The sequence below is a fragment of the Ipomoea nil genome, unplaced genomic scaffold (genome assembly GCF_001879475.1).
Source record: "Ipomoea nil cultivar Tokyo-kokei standard unplaced genomic scaffold, Asagao_1.1 scaffold2854, whole genome shotgun sequence".
NCBI lineage: Eukaryota > Viridiplantae > Streptophyta > Magnoliopsida > Solanales > Convolvulaceae > Ipomoea > Ipomoea nil.
The window spans coordinates 748,211-761,708 of NW_017619282.1; the positions used below are offsets into that span (position 1 = coordinate 748,211).

A 13,498-nucleotide genomic window follows, 5' to 3' on the forward strand; every position below is an offset into this window, starting at 1 on the left:
CCCTTAAATGCCCTCAACGGCTCCTCCAGCCGGGTCCTTTCCTGGGCTTGGGCCTCGGCCGACTCCTGGACTCGACCTGACCACTCTTTGGGCTCCTCTCGATGCTGGCCCACTTCTATTTTCTTTGGGCCCCTATCTCTTGGGCCGGGGTCCTTACCCCATCAACTAGTCCCTCACTTTTCCATACCCGGTCCTCCAACCTGGGTTTGGAAAAGTAGCAACCGCTTGTCTTCGTTAATTACCGTATCCGTGCCCTGAATAACCCTTGTAACGTCCGAATCATCAGCCATCCTCTCCGGATCTTACGGAGCCGTTGGGATTCTTTCATCCAGGCTTGGCACCTATAAATGGCCTCCTTCCTTCTCTCTTATCCTCACGAGTTCATCATGGGTCGCTCTCCCTTGAAAGGGAAGCGAATTGACTTCGGGTCTCCTTGGCGTCCGCTGCCTTCTAAGCGGACTCGACCTGAGAGGGAAAGCAAGAAGAAAGCTTCTCGTCCGGCTCCTCGGAGATCTCCTGCTGGTGCCACCTCCTCAGCTTCGCAGCCGCCGACCCCACCTCAGCGAGAAGTCGTGCCGCCTTTGCTTCGTCCGCCGACTCCAGCAACCGCCAGGGTGACTTCTCAGGATGGATCCTTTGTGGAGGTGGCTGTCCCTGAACAATTGACTTTCAAAATGACTTTCTCCATCCCGCTGGACGACCTGGACGGGCCGGTCACGGGTCTTATGGATGACGAGGATTACGCCCGCTACCTGGAGGCGTATCCGGGTGATGAGGAACCCATTCCGCCGCCGCTCATGCCAGCTTTCTGGGACTCGTTCTGCCCCTCTCCCCCTGGACCATCGGGGGGATTCTTTGGGGGCGACTCCTCCTCGCCTGGCGAGTGACCTTTATGTACCGGGGTCGGTCATAGCTCGAGGGAATCTTTTTAGGAGCATATCCATAATTTGTAATAAGCTCCTTGCTGCTTGTACCCTCATTTTCCATAATAATAATAAAAGCGCTATTTTCGTTTTGCCTTGTGTTTTGTCGTGTTTTGTTGCGTGCCCATTCGGACGACTGGTCAAGGAGTCGGTCACATCGTCAGACTCTTTTCAGTCTGACATCTGCAAGATTCCCCATAGCTCGGGTAAATCCGATCTTTTTTATGTTGGCGTGCGAATCTTACTCTTCCCGGGCGGATCTGATGGAACTAATCTCTGACAAAGATTCTCATCATCCGTCCAATCCGGCTCAGTTATACCAGTCCCCTCCGTAATTATTGCCTAGATATTCGCCTTCCCTGGGCTATATAAAGACCATTCATAGTTGATGCAAATCGCAACACTCTTCCTTTTGCGAAAGCACGGCGCTATGAGTTACAGAGATGGTGATCGTCACTGGTCCATTCGCAACAAGGAGCATGCTCGCCTGGAGCATCTGAGGCAGAAAAGGCTGGCTAACGGAGGTCGTCTGGTGGGCGACTCGGCTTCAGACCCTATCGTGGTGCCTCCGGACATGCTGGACCTGATGTGCAAGGAGTCTATCGATGTGGAGATAGAGCCTGTGGTGGAGGATCCCGGACCACAGGTCGGGAACCCTGCTCCCGAGGAGGAAGAGGTGTGGGAGGTTCCTCCGCTTTTCGGCGTTGCCATGTCGCCGAGCGCTCTGGAGAGGCCTTTACAAATGATTGACGATGGGAAGCCGACCGTGTATCTGGACGAGATGCCAGAGCCTGAGCCGAGTCCTCTTCCATTCCGCCCCCAGTACTTCCTAGAGGGTCCTCCGGCTGCCCCCTCGTCGACAGAGAAGGAAGCCAAGCCATGACTCTGTTTTTCTCTTGTAATTTGCACCGGCCGAGTCCTGGGCCTTGTAATCTTCGTGTTGATTTGAATAAATAGTGTGCTTTTCTTATCCGACCTCGCAATTTCTTACTATTTTGTCGCCCGACCTCGGATCCGTGAGACGGACCCCTAGTCTTGCTATGGCGAGATCCTCCTGTCGAGGGAGTCGCCGAGTCTGATCGCCGGCCCCGCGACCGGAATTTCTTCATGAGCTCGGCCGATATCATTTGATGAGCCGGGTTCTACCGGGTTACTTCTAGAAACTTCCAGCTCGTATCTCGTGGGCCCAGAGGCCATGGCCCGCTATGGGCTTCCGGCTTAGCAGGCCGGGTCATGTGACGTTCGACCCTAGCCTAGGGCAGACGCGCCGTCTGTGGGCTAACCCTAGGCCTGAACCGTCGCCGCGCCTTTTGAGGCATTAAATGCGGCGTCTCTTCACGTCTCGTCACCTCCAGCCCCTCCAACGAGAAGGTGGCACGTGGCCGCCCTTTGAAATTCTTACCCTTCAAATAGCCACTTCGTCTCTCTTCCCACTCCCTTCTCCAGTCTTCCTTTTCAGTTTCAACTTCAAGCTTCTCCGGCCACTCTGTTCCTCCTCCAATTTCCTTCCTGACCTAGGTAATGTCTTCTTCCTCGCATTCTTCTTCTTCTCGTCGTTACTCGGTCGACAACACCGAGGCGACTTCTCCCTCTTCTTCTTCTCCTTCTTCGTCTTCCTCTTCTCCTCCTCGTCGTATGGAACTTCCGGCGGACGTTCCATTGACGTCTTCCCTCCGTCGTGCGGAACTTCCCTCGGACGTTCCATCGACATCTTCTCTTCCTCCGACCCCCTCTTCTTCGGGGGCGGTTACTCCACTGAGCCCCGCTCCTCTAACGACGGTGGCGGCCCAGCCGGGTGGCGTTATACGGCCGCGGGGCAAGTTTGATCCAATCGTCCGTCCCTCCGGGCCACCGTCCGTCGCTACTGCGGCGGATCTGGAGATGGCCCAGTATCCTCTTGGGCCCTCGGCCATAGTCCTTGCCCCGGAGGGCCGGCAAATTTACGACCCACCCGAGGGTTGTGTCGGTATTCATCTACACTCGGTTGCCTTTGGCTTCCGAGTTCCTCCATGTCCTTTTCTCTCTCTTTTTTACCGGCATTATAACTTGGTTCCGGGCCAATTAGTGCCCAATTCTCACCGACTCCTTACTTGTTTCATCAATCTCTGCCACTGGTGGCTGTGCGAGCCGGACCTCGACCTGTTCCGGTATCTTTTTACCGTAAACAAGGTTGGCTCGCACTCGCCGGGCTTTGTTCAAGTCGCCGCTCGCCCGAGGCGACAGCTTTTCGAGGGGTTGTCCGATTCCATCAAGGATTGGAAGCTCCTTTATTTCTTCGTCCGTCCTGCCCTTTCTTCTTTCACTTTTCCGACCTTGTGGCCGGCCGCTCTGTTCAAGCCTTGTCCTCGACATGCCGTTCCTTCCGACGATGCGGTCTTGGGCGGCGAGTTCTTGAAGGGCTTCGGGCCGTACTCCGTCAAGTACTAGTCCCGAGTCCGGGCCATGGCTAAGCGTGGCTTGCTACCGGAGGGTGCGGCCACCGTAGGTAGTCTTCGTTACCCCTCATTCTTTTCCTATCTCGCCACATTCCGACTCGGAACACCTCATGCTTTCTCTTTCCTTTTTGCAGGTCCGTACGACTCCGACTCCTCCAGCTCCGACGAGGCGTTTGAACCGACTCCTGAGATGGCAGACAGAGCCGAAAAGATGAGGCGTCGGCTGATCCAACGCTCCTCCGGTACTGCTGCCGCCTCCTCTTCTCTACCGTCTCCAGCTCCCAGGCCGACTCCTCCTCCTCCTCAGAACGTGGTGGATCTGACTCCGTCGCCAGTGGTGTCGCCCACTCGGCAGCCACCTCCTCCTCAGACAGAGAGCTCCGGCTCTAAGCGCCCGGCTGTTCAAACTGACGAGCCGGCTCCAAAAAGGATCCGGCTGTGCCATGAGGTAGAGGAGGATGCCCAGATCTGGATGGGCACCTCCTCTGTCCGTAAGTGGTGTGCTAACGTCCTTTTACCTAAGGACATGGAGGCGACTCATGCTCTGGGGGACGGGTACATCCTCGAGGCCTCACTGCGCCAATCGTACCGCGTAAGTGTTTTCCACTTGACCTCCCCTTCGTCCTTTCCTTTCATTGCCTGACTCGTGTCTGTTTCGCAGAACCTCACCTTCCAGATGGAGATGAGTAAGCGGCTGCAGAACTATTTGACCGACATGTGGTCTATGTCCAACAAGCTACGTCAGACGGAGGAGGCCTTTTTGGAAGAGCAGGCGAAGCACCTCAAGGTGGTGGAGGTGCACAACTCCGAGATGCTGAGGGTTACTCGCCAGTGGGAGGAGGAGCGAGACAAGGTGGCGATGATTGCTGCGACCTCTGTCGAGGAGTACAAGAAGTCGGCCGCCTTCGAGGCGGAGGTGAAGGCGGCGATAGAGGCTCGCCAAAAAGAGATCGCTAAGGAGTGGCTGTCGACGCCGGATGGCGACGAGTTTCTCCTGGACTTGGGCGAGCGCGACTATCGCCTCGGCTTTCGCGAGGCGCAGACAGAGATCCATGCTGCCTTGCTGGTCCGCGACTCCTCTTTCACTCCCGAGAGCTGGGGCCTCAAGCCCGTGATAGATGCTCTTCCGGCGACTGAAGGACAGTCGGCGACTGGAGACCCGGCAGCCCTTCCGGCAGCCTCTGATCCGGCGACTCTTCCTTTAGCAACACCTCCTGAGCTCGCCAAGTCCTCTCTTCAGGTCGAGGACCCTTCTTCTGTTCCCCTGACTGGACCAACGGCAGGGGCCCAAGTCGAAGGGATTGACGTCGACACCCCCTCCCCCGTAGTTTAGGGCTGTTCTATTTGGGGATAGCCCCTTTTTTTGTAAAGGCTGGCCTCCTTTTCGGGCCTTTTTTAATGAAATTCCCCCTTTTTTCCTTTTCGTATTATCTTGAGCTCGACGCTTTGTCCTTTAACCTAGCCTCTCTTAACTGCTCACTGAGTCCTTCTGTCGAGGCGACTCTTTAAGGCTTTTTCTATCTCAGAAACAGTTTAGGGTCAGTGCCCCGTTGTTTCTATGTATACTCGCCGAGTCCCTCAGTCGAGGCGACTCCTTTTGGCTTTTTTCACGGAAACGACTAAGGGTCTGGGCCCTTGTTTGCTATCTTTTCTTGCCGAGTCCCTCGGTCGAGGCGACCCATTAGGCTTTTTCTATCTCAGAAACAGTTTAGGGTCAGTGCCCCGTCGTTTCTCTCAATACTCGCCGAGTCCCTCAGTCGAGGCGACTCCTGTAGGCTTTTTCTCGGAAACGTCTAAGGGTCTGGGCCCTTGTTTCCTATCTTTTCTTGCCGAGTCCCTCGGTCGAGGCGACCCATTAGGCTTTTTCTATCTCAGAAACAGTTTAGGGTCAGTGCCCCGTCGTTTCTCTCAATACTCGCCGAGTCCCTCAGTCGAGGCGACTCCTGTAGGCTTTTTCCCGGAAACGTCTAAGGGTCTGGGCCCTTGTTTCCTATCTTTTCTTGCCGAGTCCCTCGGTCGAGGCGACCCATTAGGCTTTTTCTATCTCAGAAACAGTTTAGGGTCAGTGCCCCGTCGTTTCTTTCAATACTCGATCGATTAACTGTAACCCATGTGCTTTATTTAGATTTTTGGAATCCTTGAGCATGTACACGGCCTATCCTTTTCTATTGATAGAACCTTTTCAAATGGGTGGCGTTCCATATGCGATCTATGAGCTTGCCTTCCATGGTCTCTAGCTTATAGGTTCCGGCCTGGACCACCGCTGCAATACGGTATGGCCCATCCCACTTAACCGCAAACTTGCCCCCTTCGGTGGGCTGACTGGCCTGTCTATCGCGTAACACGAGGTCGCCAACCTGGAAGGTTCGCGGGCGAGTCCTCCGGTCGCGATATCTTTTCACCGCCTGTTGGTACTCGACCATCTGCACACTCGCGGCTTCCCTCCTTTCTTCTAGGAAGTTTTTCTCGATCCGCAAACTCTCTTCGTTCGCTGCATCCGAGTAGGTGCAGACCCGGTGGGTGGGCTCGACTACTTCGACTGGAACTTTGGCCTCGAAGCTGTATGCGAGTGAGAACGGGCTCTCCCCCGTCGCTCGCCGCTGGGTAGTGCGATAAGCCCATAGGACTCGGTCAAGCTCATCCGCCCAACTTCCTCGGATGTCTTCGAGCTTCTTCCGGATCCCATCGACCAACGTTCGATTCACATTCTCGACCTGCCCATTGGCTTGTGGGTACGCCACCGAGACCTTGGTATGCTTGATACCGTGTCGGCGGCAGAAATCAGCGAAGGCCTGGCAGTCAAATTGTCGCCCGTTGTCGCTGACGATGTGACATATCACCCTTTTCCACAGAAAACGTTGACATTGGTACTCGGTGATGGTAGCCAATGGTTCTGCCTCGACCCATTTGGTGAAATAGTCGATAGCCACAACGCAAAACTTCAGACCTCCCGGGGCGACGGGCAATGGCCCCAACAAGTCTATTCCCCACTTGGCGAAGGGGATGGCAGTGGTGACCGGTGTATAAAAGGTGGCCGGCCGGGTGTCTTTCCTGGCGAATGCTTGACAAATGCCGCACCTGGACATCCATTCGATGCAGTCTCGCATCATGGTCGGCCAATAATACCCTTGAACGACTAACTTCCGGGCGAGCGTGTGGGCGCCCTGGTGCGCGGCACAAATGCCTCTATGAGCTTCGTCCATTATTTTCTCGGCCTCGGGTCTAAGCAGGCACTTTAGTAAGGGTCCACCGAACGACTGTTTGTATAGCTGCTCATCGATGATCCGGAAGGAGGGGGCTTTCCGCCGAACTTTCGCGGCGACTCCCGGGTCTTCCGGTAACTCACCTTTTTCTATGAATCGCCGGATGTCCTCTATCCAGAACATTTCGGGATTTTTCCCTCGATCCCATTCCCCGAGATCTACTTGCTGGACTTCCGGCGGTGTTTCTCCAACACTCGGCCGATGTAGCTCCTCCTTCTGGCAAATTTTTATCAGATGGTCCGGTACCCCTTCCAAGGCAATTTTGGATAATAAGTCGGCTTCCGTGTTGTCCGTTCGGGGTATGTATTCTATCTCGTAAGCCCCGAACCCTTTTAACATCTCGACCGCACGCTCTTTGTATAGCACCATCCTTGCATTCTTAGTTTCACATGTACCCGAGATCTGTCCGACTACCAGTCTGGAGTCAGTCTTGATTCGCAGCCGCTCGACTCCCAGGGCCTTGGCGAGTCGGAGGCCGTTTAATACCGCTTTGTACTCGGCCTCATTATTGGATGTCAAGAACCGATATCTCAGAGCGTAATATAGCCGGAATCCTTCCGGAGTGATGAGCATGACACCGCCTCCACAGTGCTGTCGGCTCGACGCTCCGTCCGCGTGCATTTCCCACCACTCGCCTGGGCAGCTCTCCGAGGCGTGTTCTTTTTCTTCTTCACTTGCTGTGCATTCGACCAGGAAGTCGGCTAGGGCCTGACCCTTAATGGAAGGCCGGGGTTGGTACTCAATCCCATACTGAGTCAATTCTACGGCCCACTTTACAAGTCGGCCGGAGGACAAGGGGTTTCTTAGCACGCTTCCGAGCGGCTGATCTATCAAAACTCGAACGGTATGGGCTTGGAAATAGGGTGCCAGCTTGCGCACGGTAACTACCAACGCATACACAATCTTCTCCACAACGGTGTACCGCGTCTCGGCGGCCTTCAGCGAGCGACTTACGTAATAAACCGGGTGCTGGACTCGGTCATCCTCTCGGACCAATACCGAACTCACTGCTTTGGCTGAGGCAGCGAGGTACAAGAATAAAGGCTCGCCCACCTGGGGGGTAGACAGCACTGGGGGCGTTGAGAGGTACTGTTTTAACTCTTCGAACGATCGTTGGCATTCGGTTGTCCAAGCGAATCCCTCCTTCTTCTTCATGGCTTCGAAGAAGGGTACGGTCTTATCCGCCGCTTTGCTCAAGAAGCGACTAAGGGCGGCCAATCGGCCAGTCAGCCGTTGTAGGTCCCTGACGGTTGTAGGAGGCTGCATGTCGATGATGGCCTGTACTTTCTCCGGATTAGGCTCGATGCCTCGTTTGGTGACCATGTAGCCCAAGAATTTGCCACCTTGGACGGCGAACGCGCACTTTTTGGGGTTCAGCCGAAGGTTGTATTTCATCATTACCTTGAAGCAGTCGGCCAAGTCCTCCGCGTGCTTATCCTCCTCCCGGCTCTTGACGAGCATATCGTCGACGTATGCAGCCATCGACTTCCCAAGCAGATGTTGGAACAACCGGGCGACCATCCGGGTGTACGTAGCCCCGGCATTTTTAAGCCCGAAGGGCATGACTCGGTAACAGTAAACTCCGTCCGGTGTCAGGAAGGCGGTCTTCTCCTCATCCGCCGGATGCATAAATATTTGATGGTACCCTCTGAAGGCGTCCATGAAACTCAGTAGCGCCGACCCGGCCGTTTCGTCGACTAACTGGTCGATCCGAAGTAGGGGAAACGGGTCTTTCGGACAAGCCTTATTAAGGTCGGTGTAGTCCGCGCACATTCGCCACGCCGGGGGCTTGGGCACGAGGACCACATTGGCCAACCACTCCGGGTACTTAACCTTGCGGATGTGCCCGGCCGCTAGTAGCGTGCCAACCTCCTTCTTCACGAATTCCCTCCGATCGTTGGCTAGGTATCGTTTCTTCTGTACGACCAGTCGGTGCTCCGGATCTATGGCGAGTTTGTGGGATATGATTGATCGGTCGACGCCAGGCATGTCCTCTGGGCCCCAAGCGAAAACCGTCCGGTGCTCCCGGAGCACCTTTACAATTTCTTTTTTCAATGTCTCGGAGAGGCTGACTCCAATTCGGACCCGTCGGTCTGGCCGTGTAGAGTCGATCTCGACTTCCTCCAACTCGACAGCAGGCTCTGGGCGAGGTAGTGTCGTCTTCTTCGGGGGCCTCTCAGTGATCTCATGGATCCGCATCTCGCGTTTTCCCATCCCTCTGCATGCCTGCAGATAGCAGTCGCGGGCGACCTTCCGATCACAGCGCACCGTACCTACTCCATTCGGTGTGCGGAATTTCAAGCAGAGATGCTCAATTGAGATCAAGGCTCCTAAATCCTCAAGACCCGGTCGGCCAAGTATCGCGTTATGCGAGCAGGCCAGGTCTACCACAATAAATTTCATGCTGAGTTTCTGTACGTCCGGGTACGTGCCAATCTCCACTGGGAGCGTGATCGACCCTTCTGCCTCCACCGAGTCCCCTGTGAAGCCGGCGAGGTGGGTTTTGACGGGGTTCAGCTGTTCTCGAGTCAGCCCCATTTTGGTGAAGGTTTCTAGATATAGCACGTTGACGCTGCTTCCGGTGTCCCCCAGGATTCGCCGAACGACGATGCCGTTGACGTCCATGGCTATAACCAACGCATCTCGATGCGATATTTCTCCGGCTGGCAAGTCTCTGTCGGTGAACATGATGGGCTCTCGACACACCTTTTTGGAGTTCTCCTCGCGCCCGTACACTGTCCTGACGTACAACTGCCGAGCCCAAGCCTTTCGGGTGTTCGCTGAATCACCACCTTCCGGCCCGCCGACTATCATGTTGATAACCGGTTTTTAGCGCCACTGAGCCTCCTCCTCTTCGGGAACCGGCTGTTTGCCTCGACTGCTTTCGGCGACAGCGACGGGCTCCTCATCCCTTCGACCGCCCGGTCTCCGCCTCCACTGGTTAGGAGGCGGGGTTCCTTGCTGGATGATGCCCTCCATGATCTTCTTCAGGTAGAAGCACTCCTCCGTACTGTGGGTATAAGATTTATGATAACGACAATACTTAGCGTTCTTACCCATTTCCTCGTTGGCCGCGCGATCGTCGATCGGCGGAGGCGGAGGCGGGGCAACCGCTTGTACCTCGTGGACCGGGCGCTCGGGAATCGGACGATAGGCGTGGACCACGGGTCGGTCGTACGGCCGTCTAACTTCGGGTCGCCGAGCCACGTCCGGGCGCCTCTCTTTGGCTTCCGCTCGCGTTCTCTTTCCGCCGGCAGATCCGCCGACTTCGCGCTGTCGCTTGTACTTCATAGCCTGCTCCGTATTGGCCCTCTTGTTGGCCATATGAATGGCTTCTGCGTAGGTGGCCGGCCGATTGTCCCTCAGGTCTCGATACAGCTGGCCGGACCGCAGCGACTCGATGAAGAAGGTGAGCGCCGTCTGGTCCTCGACCTCTTCTATGGACTGGATTTCTTTCTGCCAGCGGGCCAGATAGGTTTTCAAAGATTCGCCTTCGTCTTGACGGATGTCACCCAAGTGAGTTAGGTCCTTTTGTGGCTTAATATTAGCGGCGTAATGGCTCATGAAGCGGTCTGCCAGCTCTTCAAAGTTGTGAATCGACCCTGAGGGCTGCGCCACCAGCCACCTTTGTGCTGACCCCTTCAACGTGGGTAAGAAAGCACGACACATGACCGGGTCTCGTACCCCCAAAACCTGCATCTTGGCCTGATAGCTCAGCAAATGCTCGCGGGGATCGCCGGTTCCATCGAACGTGGCTTGCTCCGGGAACTTGAAGTCGCTCGGTATCTTAAAAGCCATAACCTCGTCTGAGAAGGGTAAGGCGGTCAGCAACGTACGTCCTGGGGATTTGGCTTTTCCCTCCATCCGTTCTTTCAGATTTCGCACCTCCTGTACTAGGTTAGCCACTTCGACCCTCTCCCGGGTGCGGTTTCCCGTGGATTCCGTGCTTTCGCCGACTTCAGACTCAGCCGGTTGGACGGGGTTGCGGGGAGGTCGCTCCACGCGACGAGTCTCAGTCCTGGCTCTTTTGGTTCGGCTCTTCTCTCGTGCAGCTTGTCGGTCGCGGGCGGCTAACGGGGCAGGACTGGGCTCCTTCCGGCCTAATCGTTCCCTTGCCGACCGACGCCCAACGCTGGGACCTAGCCGGGAATGAACGGATTGTACCGGTTGGCTTTCAGCCCGTCGGCTCAATTGCCGGTTGTCGGGCCTCTGAGGCGGTTGCAACTCGCGTTGTGGCTGGCGAGTGATGGACTGTTCTCTCACTCCTAGGCTTGCTTCCGCGCAGGCGCGCCCGATTGCGCGCAACTGCTCCGGGGTGAGCAGCACTTGAGGTAATTGCGGGTTTCTCTGCGGCGTCGGCGGCGGTGTCGTCTCGTTTTCTTGGCTCCGAGCATTTCTCCTATTCAGCTGGCTTCTCAAGTCGGCCTCTCGTCCGTTGTCGTGACGGCTCGACTGTTCCTCGCTTCCTGCCATGTCTGGAGCTTTCCTGATTCAACTATTGTTCCTCGGACTCGCCTCACTCAAGAGGACACGTGACTCTTCGTTTCGATTCCCTACGGACGGCGCTAGTGATGGTTTTAGGGTTTTTGGGCCCAAGGAGGTCCAACACAACCTTTGGTCGGAGGATACACCTCTCAATAATATTTATGTCTAACTCAGAGATAATAACAGTGCTCGGAAATTCTTTGTTATTTTCCACTCCCCCGGGTGTCCGGAAATGTCTGCCTTTTACAAAAATGGAGGAGCCTTTATATAGTGGCTCCTCCTCTGCCGACTTGAAGGCCCTTAATGGCCGACTTCAAGGCTAATCAAGGTGTGGAGCCGTTGGATGCCATTACTCGGTCAACCAACGGCTCTCCTAGGCTTGTAATAGCCCGACCGGGTCCTGTTTTTAATGCTTCAACGGTTCTCTTTTAAAGGAACCCCTTTAATGCCCTCAACGGCTCCTCGAGCCGGGTCCTTTCCTGGGCTTGGGCCTCGGCCGACTCCTGGACTCGACCTAACCACTCTTTGGGCTCCTCTCGATGCTGGCCCACTTCTATTTTCTTTGGGCCCCTATCTCTTGGGCCGGGGTCCTTACCCCATCATTCACTCTTTCCCGTTTCGACTGCACATGTGAAAGAGGATAAAATATTATTTTCTTCAATTCCCATTGAGGCTGCCAGCAACTATAAAAGGAGCACAACTCATTTGTTTTATCATCACCACAACATCACCAAAAACTTCTACAACACACTACATATTTCCTTTTTTTTTTTTTTTTGGGTTTCGGCTTAGGCAGTAAACAAGAGGAAGAAAAATCCATTTCATCTTCTTTCTCTCTTCACAGCAATCGGCAGCAGCTGAAGGAGCAACAACTATTTCTTCTTTTTTTTTTGTGCTATTTTGTCGTGGGTTTGCCTAGCGGTTGGGTACTTTCTTATCAAATATTTTGTAGAGGTCAGTTGTTTGTTCCAGGCATCTTTTTGGATATTCTCGTAATATTTGTATTCTATTCACATTTGATTGTGGTGGTTGAACATTTTGAGTACGAGATATTATTTTTTTAGGCCTGTGAACGTGATAGAATATATTTGGCCTAGAGTTGTTGTATTTGATGATTTTTAGGGTGTTTGGCTCGGGTGGTAGCTAGCAACTTTGTACCCAAGATTTGTTATAGTGGAATATTGTGTTGGTGGTGGTTCGTGGTTTTTCCTCGTGGTTTTGGGGTTTTCCACGTAAATCTTGTGTCCCTTGTGTTTGTTATTTATTTTGGCTATTTTGTATCATCACGTATTTGCGTTCTTGTCGGTCCTGTGATTTCCGATTGTCACAGGTAGTGGGATTTTTCCCAACAATCACACACATCACACACAGATAACAATAATTTATGATATTTTATTGACTAGAGAAATTTTATATTTTTAAAAAAAAAATGAAAAATTTGTTGAAGAAAACAAAGTAATTAAACGTATACCGTTACATTTTGAAAATAAGAATCAAAGAATGCAAAATATAATGCAAACTTGGAAAAAAGAGACAAAAATTAAGAAAAAAATAGTATAAAGAAGAGTCCAACCTTCTTTTTGCCGTCAGCATTCCGATGAAGAATATCAGATTTGGTTTTCATTTCCTTTGAGATAAACGACTTAGATTCACAATGAGAGCATAGTAAACGTTTGGGTTCTGCTCTCAAACGCAAATTCTCAAGCAGAACAAAATTTTCCTCCCTTTGAACATCTTGGGTATTAGCACTCTTGAACAATCAAATTATTTATCATCATCGATAATCCCAAACCACATATATATGGATCAATAAAATTCAATTTTAGCATACCTTCGAATGCATGAATTAAATCCACACAAGAAGATAAAGTAAGGCTTACCTCTCCATTCTTAGGGTGAGAAAGGTCCATTTTTTTGGATGGTCGTATTCCATATGCATATGTGGGTTGGGAAGACATGCTAGATTCAATGTGAAACCTTCATTAGATAATCAAGACAACTTAAATGTACTGGTTCTCACAGTTCTTAAATAATTTGCAGGCAGGTAATCTGAATACTAATTGTCATATTATGGACCAGTGTCCATTATGCTTGTGCTGGACCTTGTGTATTTGTAATATATTATGCATATGCCCAAGGTGGATCCTGTGTATTTATAACATATTATGTATATTTGTAAAATATTATGTACAAAAACTGAATGATACGATATAGTATCTTAATTGTGGACCCATGTCCATCACGCTCATGGTGGACCATGTCCAGATTTTGTAATATATTATGTGTATGTCTATGGTGGACCCTTTATATTTGTAACATATTATGTATATTTGTAACATATTTAGTTATATGTCACTGTAAACACATTCATTAATATGATAACCTTCATTAT

General features: G+C 52.7%; 1 protein-coding gene across 1 annotated transcript; it reads right to left on the bottom strand.

Moving 5' to 3' along the window:
- Positions 1 to 5,523: 5,523 nt before the first annotated feature.
- On the bottom strand, positions 5,524 to 7,242 carry LOC109160615. Its single transcript, XM_019308892.1, has 3 exons — positions 6,593 to 7,242; positions 6,064 to 6,436; positions 5,524 to 5,958 (listed from the first exon to the last, which is right to left on the bottom strand). The coding sequence occupies exons 1-3, from the start codon at positions 7,240 to 7,242 to the stop codon at positions 5,524 to 5,526; spliced, it is 1,458 nt and encodes a 485-aa protein (XP_019164437.1).
- Between the last annotated feature and the right edge of the window lie 6,256 nt (positions 7,243 to 13,498).